The 9,208-nt window shown below is 49.0% G+C and overlaps 1 protein-coding gene across 2 annotated transcripts; it reads left to right on the top strand.

The window, feature by feature from the left end:
* The first annotated feature begins 374 nt into the window (after window positions 1–374).
* Window positions 375–8,715, top strand: PIRT (phosphoinositide interacting regulator of transient receptor potential channels). Of its 2 annotated transcripts, XM_033139583.1 has the most exons (3): window positions 376–543; window positions 6,100–6,170; window positions 7,903–8,715. In XM_033139583.1, the coding sequence occupies exon 3, from the start codon at window positions 7,937–7,939 to the stop codon at window positions 8,357–8,359; it is 423 nt and encodes a 140-aa protein (XP_032995474.1). In that variant the 5' UTR covers window positions 376–543; window positions 6,100–6,170; window positions 7,903–7,936; the 3' UTR covers window positions 8,360–8,715. The 2 variants fall into 2 exon arrangements, with proteins under 2 accessions (XP_032995475.1, XP_032995474.1); XM_033139584.1 differs by lacking the exon at window positions 6,100–6,170 and having other exon boundaries at window positions 375–543.
* Window positions 8,716–9,208: the final 493 nt, after the last annotated feature.

The following is a 9,208-nucleotide window of genomic DNA, read 5'->3' as shown; positions in this document are numbered from 1 at the left end:
AATATGCAAGGAAGGGGAGAATGGGGGTCCACATTCAATGATCCTGAATTGTCAGGACACCACACACACACACACAGTTGGGAAAATGCCTATTTGGTGAAAGCCACAGATGCAAGGAAGGGGAGAATGGGGGTTCACATTCAATGATCCTGAATTGTCAGAACCCCCCCACATGTTACTGATGCTCCTTCTCTTGCCCAACCTGTTCCAGTGCCACAATCCACTCCTGCCCTTCCTTTGCACTGCATCCGTGGTCCATGCAGCTGTTGTCTGCTTAACAAAAGCAGCTCGTCCTGTAGGCTCATCCCATGTGCTGGAGCTTTGGCCAGCGAAGGGTTAAGGCAAGCCATTGGCTGCTGAGTGAGTGAGCTCATCTGAGCTGGAACATGCTCCAGGTTTTATGAGCCACTCAATGCAGATGATATCAGAGGGGGGTTATCTGAGCCTGGAAGCTAAGCTACTTAGGGAAATCGCAACATCCACTTAGGACACATTCCATGCCTTAGCAGAGCAGCAAGCCAACTGCAGGGAGCCTCTGGTCATGTAAGTAGAAATACTTTCTCTGTTGGAACTGGGTGCCTGGGCTCTTTTTGTGGCAGGGAGCTGGGGGGGGGGAGTGTACCCTGAATCCCAGGGGCTGAGCTTTGCATCCCGAGCTCTGAATTTTCAGTACCCAACAGGAGCTGGAGGTGCCTCCTGCCTCAGAATAGATCTCCGCTGGGCGGTTTCTTTCACATTTGCCTGGAGCTAAATAAATGGACCTTGAAGTTGGCATAATAGTCACTCCCTACACAGGCTGAAAGAGGCTGGGAATGCAATAAACAGGTCTGAGTCCCACCCATATTCTCTCTGGCAAAACAGCTGGTAATCAGAGGGAAAACCTTTTGTGCACTGGAGCCACCACCCCACATAAAAAGGACTCCGTGATGGGAGATGGGAACTTGTGAAGTTTCCCCAGGAAAGGCATGAGCACTTTTTCTCAAGGCACCCGGAAAAGGGAGTCTAGCAGACTGCCCATGTAGCCTACCTTTGTGTCTCTCAGCAGATGTGTGTGGACTGTGTGGATCTGGGGGTTGGAGGGAGGGAGAAAACCAGCACAGAACTGCAGATCTGGCTTGCAATGCACAGGTTGTGGGTGGGCGTGTGGCAGTCCCACTTCCGAGACGAGTCTCAGATGCTCAGTCCCCTGCCAGGCAAGAACTGCACAGTCAGGTCAATCCTGCCTAATGTAAATATCATTCTCTCAGCAGCAGAATGGAGTGAGATGCTGCATCCTGGGCTGGAGAGTGAGGAATGGTGCAGCTGCTGTTGTCATGACGAGGGCGGGTAGCTTCCTGAGCTCCAAGACTTGGGCACTCCCTGTTGGAAAGCGTTGGCTCCCATGATGGTTGTTCTGCAGGGGAAGGCTTCCAGATCATCCGGGCCTTGCTCAGGTCATCCTGGGTAGTTCTCACCCACTTTCATCCCAGCCAATGGCTCTTTTCTTTGAACTTAATGGACCTGAGCAGCTACTTCCTTCACGCAGAGGTGCCAGGCCACGCATGCCAGGAGAAGGGTTGGTGCATGGCGGGCATCTCTGTGATTGTTACGCTGCCACTTGCCCACATTTATTCACTTCCAATCAGGGGCGTAGCAAGGTAAATTGGTACCCGGGGGCAAAAAAAATTTTGTCACCTCCCCCCCCGAGGCATGGGAAAGTCAGGTGGTACCCTGTGCGGAAAATTTATTGTCAACCCCCCCATTGATTCCCCCCCCCCACAAAAATGGTTTTACGTTATTTCATATTTTCTTACAAAGGAATAATAACAAGTAATAATAAAAAACCTTTTGTTTATATCCCACCCTCCCCGGCCGAAGTCGGGCTCAGGGTGGCTAACATCAGATACATAACATTGGTATAAAATCAAACAATAATTAAATTACCTCCTAAAAACATCTCAAAATCAAATTAAAGTCTAATTAGATGGCTTTCCACAGGGTTAGGGTTGGGAACAGTAAGTGTTCTCTGAACTGAAATTTCAGCCTTCATGACGTAGGAAAACAGCCAAGTGAACAGCTATTTTGGTGGAGGATGGTCAAGATATTAACTGATATGCATGAAATTTCAAATAATTTTTTTTTCAAAAAAAATTGTTCCTTGGTAATTTGTCACCCCCTCCATTATGGAAACCTGGGCGGACTGCCCCCCACCCCACCCCCTTGCTACGCCCCTGCTTCCAATATACAACTGAAAGCCATTTAAATTTTTTTGAAAAATATCAACAGTATAAATATAGTGCAGTTTCACATATCTAAACAGTTTCAAATCCAAGGCAGATGCATTAGGAAACTTTGTTCTTCCTCGCTCTTTGGCTCTAGTTGTGGAGAAACCTACACAGGGCAGCAGGATGTCTGCAGATTCGACTTTCTGACTCCCAAAGGGGTGTGAAATTAGTGCTGGCAGATTCAGCCAGTCCCCAGGTCCCTTCCCCCCACTTCTTACAGAAACCTCCCCGGGGCATGGCCAGCAGCACTAAAAGTCATCAGGATCAGGCCAATATCAGGAGCCCCAGGCCACTAAGGGGACCCACAAACACACCATTTAGAAGGCTTAGGAGGGGACACCAGGCATTCTCATATTGCGAAGGGTTTCTGGAAAGGTCAGAATGCTACAAGAGAGACTCTTGCTGCTTCCTGTCTCCCTAGGTGCTTATGAGATTGTGGGAGTGTAAAGTGCCAAGCAGAGAGGAAAGGAGGGGGGTTGAAGCACTAGCCCACTTCATGTAGCTTGCCTCTCCCGCTCACCAAGCCAGTTTGCAGGCTTACTTCCAGTCTCGAGGCAAGGTTTTGCATATTTCCCAACTTTGCATTGCTGAAAAAAAGTCTTGCAAATAAATGCAGGGCCTGTGTGATTCAAGAGGCCTGCAATCTGAATCCTGAAAGGGGTTACGTTTCTCGATTGTCCAAGTGTCTAGGGCTCAGTTCAAGCCGTTCTCACACACATACCCAAGGCACAGTGCACACTTCTTCAACCACTGCAGCAGAGCAGGCAAGAACAATAGATTTCCCAGCGAGATGCCACTGGGCAGCCGACATCCACAAATTTGCCCACAAGATCTACCCAAAGGATCTAGGTAGGCATCCCCCAAAAGCTATAATCCAGTAGAAGGTGAGGCAGAGGCTTGTGCCGACCAGTAGAGGAGGAATCTTACTCTCAATTCTTTCCTGTTTCCTTCAAGAAACAGAAGGCAGGTGGGAAGGAAGGAAGATGTAGTGAGAATATCTCCAGGAAGATCAGGAATACTCCTCTGGATGATTAGTTTCTTCCTACCAGGGAAACCACGATCAAATAGAAGATCAAGGCTGGGCTGCACTGGCTGAGAGGAGGGTGGTGTGATCTCCCTGCTTGGCTTTCTTATGGAGAAACTGTCAGGAGAAGAAGTTGAGGCCCATTCACACTGGGATGGGGTGCAGCTAAGATGGGTCTCTTGCTTTTTGCATAATTTGTGTCCTTTGTTGCCCAATGTACCTCTAGAAAAATGAGGTGAGAGTGGAGACTGAGAGTGGACTATGCCAAGGGAGGCTAAGGGGAGAAGGGAAATCACTGGTGAAAGTCACAGTCCCATGCATTGTAAGTCAGGGATGGGGAACTTCTGGACCTCCATATGACAATGCTGGGCTAAAGCTCCCATCATCCTCCGACCACTGGCCAAGCTGCCTGGGCTTAGTGGGAGTTGGAATCCAACAACATCTGGAGGACCATGGATTCCCCACCCCTGATATAAATGGATGTCTCTTATAATCTCATGGCTGGCACATCAAGTCCATACAACAAGGAGACCCCCTCATTTTTAAGGTGGTCTGACACTCCTCGGTTGGTTATCAGACACCACACCAGCAACATGTAAAGAATAGGAGGAGTGGATCACAAACCAACTCTTTGCAGATCCCCACAAAAGAAAAGGGAAATTGCTTGCAAGTACAACTGCCCAGGGCACACTAAGGGCTGGCTGTCGAACTACACGTGTCATGTAAAGGCATGTTAACAACTTGGGACCAGTTTACCTGTGAAATTGCCTCACCCCATATGTGCCCAGTTGACCACTTTGATCAGTGCAATTGTGTGTGTGCAATTGTGTGTGTGCAGGGTGTTTGTTTGTGTGATCAGTCTCCTGCTGATAAAAACCAACCTTGCCCGCCTCTTTGCATAACCGTTTTTCATGGCACTGAACAACTCATGCTCTGCAATGATACTGAATTAATGAGGGCAGAGGCAACTGGTGCCAGGCTATTTAAATGAAAAAAGATCAACTCTAGTCAGAATTCTGTGCTCTAGTCCCCTTGAATTATGTGTGTGTGGGGGGGGGGGTTCTACTCTTCCTAAGTTCCCTCTCGGTGTGTTTCATTTTAGTTCCCCAAGACAAGCAGAGAAGAAAGGATATTTACTTATTTGGGGATTTGTTACCCTGCCCTTTCAGAGCAGCTAACTTAGCCTAAACATTAAAACAGGAGTCGGGAGATAAAAGACAGCACAATATGGTATAAAACGCGAGCAGCAGACAGACCAATAAGCCAAAATATGTCTGTGATACATGGGGAGGACTTCCCTTACGTAGAATGGACAATGGAGGGATCTCCTGTTCATAAGCAGGGAATGTCCAGGAAACGGAATGTTTTGCAGTGCAAATGCAGGCTCAATAGAACAAAGAGTACAATGCACATCAACCAGACTGAACAGATCCTTTGTGTTCCTGGTCCACAGAAACACACTTCAAAACACCAGCTCCCTGTTAAAGCCGTTGTCATCATCTGTGTTCCTATCATGGTTTCTCATTCCCTTAGCCTGTATAATCATCTTAATTGTATCACGGATATTGTGTGTGCCCTGGCAGAAGAGCAGCAGGTGGGGGGTGCAGTGACGGGGAAGAATCCCTTGGGCATTTTTGAGAAGGAGGTCCTCCCTTTCGCTCTCTTGCCGAGTTGTGTGGTTGCGTACGCAATATATATTTAAACAACATTTCCCACCACCGGTGCCAAAAGAATCCCGGTACTGTAATTCCACCCCTCGCACAGCTGTGATTTCCAGCAGCCTTGACAAATCCCAGTTCCCAGGATTTTCGGAGGGAAATGCGCTTTGAATTTGCTTTGAATGTGTGGTGTGTAAGCAGCGTGTGCCTCCCTCGGTTTCTCAAGGCACAAAGCAGCCACCTGGCGAGCTGCACCATTAGAGTAAAACAGACCCAGGTGTGGCTGTTATGCCAACAAAGCCATGCAAAGCCCTGTCACCACCACCTCTGGGTGGCAGCCATGAGTGGAACACCAGTGCACATATGGCTCTGGGGCAGGCTTGGGTGGCCCCATTGTGACTGTCGGAGAAAGCCTTTCGCCTGGCCTTCGTCCACCTGATGCCCTCCAGATGTTTCAACTGCAAATCCTATCAGCCCCAGCCAGCACGACTGCTCTATCCATTCACTGCTGTTGCCTGTTTTGAGAATGCTGAACTTACCACTTCTCCCCCAAGAAACCTGGCCAGTTCCTCGTACATAGCTTGCAATCTCAAGCAGGTCTGCTTGTCTTGGAGCAGCTAATTACCCCTTCTGTTGGAACGGAGACAGCTCCTAGGGGCTGAGGTCACTTCACCCCCCCCCCACCTCCAATAAAATATTTGAGGGGGCCAGCTCCCCACAGAAAGTTGATGGGCATTGCCATTCAAAAGATGTGTGTACACCACATATTGTGATTGATTATCTGGGGTGGGGCTTACTTACCCCCACCCCACCCAATTTTATTCATGTTGGCACTCCAGTCCTACTGTCACCATGCACCCCAGCCCACTGGGATGTGCAGCCCTCAGATGAACGAAAGGCAGCACCCCTCACATTTTAAGGGAGCTCACTGAGGAGGACCTCTTGCCCCCAACACCTGAAGCCAGCACCGACTGGACGTAGTGTTCTGTTTCCAGGGCAGGGCTGCTCAGAACTGCAGTTTTAGAAGATAGCGTGAAGTTGGCTTTGGCTGTGACTCACAATATCTACACAACTATCAAGGAATGGATGGTGGAAGCTGTAACAGCCTCTGCTGCATATCAAGCACCCTGCATATGTTTCTATGTCTCCCCAGAAGCACAAAGAGGCCAGGAATTGAACTTCAGCCCATCAGTGACTTAACTAAGCCAACAATCCTTACCCATGGTGAGTTCATCTACTGCACCTACGCACCACTAACAAAAGAGATTGAAACTTTGCTTGGCAAAAGGCTAGCAGGAAAGAATTGGTTTCATGGGCTGCAGCAGGGATGGAGAACCTTTCACAGCCCAAGGGCCACATACTCTTGTGATCAACCTTCTGGGGGCCACAGGCCAGTGGTGGGGTGTGTGGCCAAAGGCAAAAGTGGGCAGGGCAATGTATTTGATTCTTACCTTTGTGTGTAGATGACAGCAATGCAAAAAACAGAGGTTTCTGTGCATAAGAAAGGGCTTATCCATGCTTACCTTTCTTCCGTGCTTTTCAGGTATGGTCTGCGCTTTAGAGCTCTGTGTCTAAGAGCTATTCCCCCTCCCAAGCTTTCCCCACAAAAACTCACTCTTTACTGCTGAATCGGAGCAAACAACAACCCGCAGGAAGCCCAATTGGCAGTTGTTCTGATTCAGCAGTAAACAGAGGGTTTTCCCTGGGAAAAGTGGTGAGACAAAACTAAAACTTCTCGGATTTGTGACTTGAAATCATGGGATGAACGAAAGTACAAATGGGCCCTTAGTTTAATCCCGCCCGTAGTCTAGTAAATCAGTGTGCAGGGGCATCTTAGCCATAGAGGCAAGTGGTGTGGGGCACCGCGGTGCCATGTTCTGGAGGGCGCCAGGGAGAGGCTGAGGCTGGATGCGGCATCTCCCGGCATCAGCTTACTGCCTTCATCTGCCTCCACCATGCTGCTCCACACCCAGAGCCTCCGTCCAGCCAGAGGAGCCGCCCTCCAGCTGCTGCCCACCCAGAGGGAAACGTGGGGGGGGGGCGTCAGAGGGATCCTTGCACCACGGCACCAGATAAGCTTAAGACGGCTCTTTCAGTGTAGGTCAGATGCTCATGCTTCAATCTGATTTCATTGTGGCTGCTTCCAGGTGAGCGGTTCCCAGGTCTACTCCAGGGCTCCACCATTAGGCAGAGTGAGACGGCTGCCTCAGGTGGCATTTGACAATGCCCATGTCAAAATCCTGCCCTTTCAGAAAGCCAGATGAATAGTGCTAAGGGCCCTTACACTTGTGGAGACTGAGCTCAGTTTCCATCCTTCTGGAGGCAGGGAGGAAGTCAGCATTTTTTTGCAGTCTCAGAAAAGACAGAAAGAACCACAGAGGGGAAAGAAACAGAGTGACAAACTTTGGTTTACAGCATCATGTAGATGCCTCATAAAAAGTGAGTGAATGAAGCGGGGCAATTCCATGACGATTTCTACGATAGCCAGCTGGTAAACAGTAAACGGTTTTGCTTCAGAGTGGGATAAGATTTTCCCATCATTATCACAAGGCTTTCAATTTAGAACTATGCAAATCTGGCTTCTGCTCCTAATTTGCAACGGCAGGTTCTCCTTGACCCAAGCTGGGAAGGAAAATAGTATGGTACCAGTAATGTGTTGAGTGGATTTACACAGCAGGCTCACCACTTGAACTATATACGTTTGTCATCATAGGAGCTGAGGCCAGAGCCCTTATTACCAAGGAAGGACATGTGGAAGCTCAGAACTAGTGAGGCTGACCTGCCCTCATGGTCTAAACTGGGCCTGTGAGAGACACAATGAACATCCAGGCTCATGGGCCAGTCACACCCATTAGCTATGTAGATAAATCATGGCCCAAGGGTTTGGGTGAGAGTGAAACATACAGCTATCCAAATAACCTGTTCCTTGGTCCATTTGTCTCTCTCTCCCCTATAGGCCTTAACATCCTGAGTCTGCATAACAGGTAACCATGGAAACCCAGCCAAAAGAAACAGAGGAGGGAGAGAAGTCCCCCGAGTACAAGGACCTGCTGCCCAGCCAAACAGCCAGCACCTTGTGCATCAGCTCACGAAGTGAGTCCACCTGGAATGCTCCTCACCAGAACAAGTGGGACATTTACCACAAGCCCGTTATTGTCATCTCAGTAGGTGGAGCCGTGTTCCTCTTTGGAGTGGCTCTCACCAGCCTGACCTGCCTCACCGCAGACCAAAGAGGAGGCATGAACAACACGACCAAGGAGGTGTTCAAACTGTGTGGGCCGGCCTTCCTCTCGCTTGGCCTCATGCTGCTGGTGTGTGGGCTTGTCTGGATCCCCATCATCCGCAAAAAGCTGAGGCAGAAGCAGAAGTACCACATCCTCCAGAGCATTAAGTCCTTCTTCCTCAACCGCTGAAGGCAGCTCTCAAGATTCGGCCACCAGGCAAAGAGGACTGTGTCGCAGAGGACAGGGCTCTGCCTTTCTCTCCCTGGACCTACAAGGACAGATCAGCACTGCCCTAAAGGGGAGTTTGCTCCCACCCCCTCCTCTTCTTCGTGTGTACAACGGATTTCTCCATCCCCAGGCAGAGACACTGTTGGGTGACACTGCATCCTTAGCCAGTGAATATATTTTCCAATAGGATATCCATGCTGAGAGAGTGAAAACTGGCAGATCAGATCCCAGAACAGTGGATTTCTCACACCCGTTATTGCTTGAAAGGATATGCTATCTGTATCTTCAAGAGCCTGGTTTTCAGACTGTATTCACAAGAAAGTGTCCCCATGAACCTCCACTGGGACTAATAACTGCCACAAGCTTTTGTGAGAAAGCAGATTGCTATTTTTATTCCAACAACTGGCTTTTGGGTTTTTTTTAAACAAAACCCAAACCCCTCTGCCTCAACCCCAATTAAAATGTTCAAGGAAAGAAGCCATTGTGCAAGCAAACAACTGTGTGTGAGTACAAATATTAATCGTGCAAAAGTCTCAGGCTCAGGGCAAGAGGGTAATGTCTGAAGGGTCTCAGAGGATCCAGGCTCTCAAATGCTCTCAAAATGAGGGGTTGTCATTGTAAAATTACTTTGAAAAAGAGGGGCATGGAGCTGTACTATCGTAGAGGAGATGGCGGACCGTTGCGTAAGGAAACAGGATCTGCCTAGAGATCTGTCACACTTTCTATGCCATGCTACTGCAGCTATTGTTTGTGACTGTCCTGCTCCTTTGTTCAGGAAAGAGCCTGAACAAAAGATCCTGGGCTCATCCA

This window comes from Lacerta agilis, chromosome 2 (genome assembly GCF_009819535.1).
Source record: "Lacerta agilis isolate rLacAgi1 chromosome 2, rLacAgi1.pri, whole genome shotgun sequence".
NCBI lineage: Eukaryota > Metazoa > Chordata > Lepidosauria > Squamata > Lacertidae > Lacerta > Lacerta agilis.
This window is presented reverse-complemented; position numbering and strand designations above follow the sequence as displayed.

Excerpts from the sequence above, each read along its gene's own strand:
- PIRT (XM_033139584.1), top strand. The coding sequence starts at position 7,937 with ATGGAAACCCAGCCAAAAGAAACAGAGGAGGGAGAGAAGTCCCCCGAG.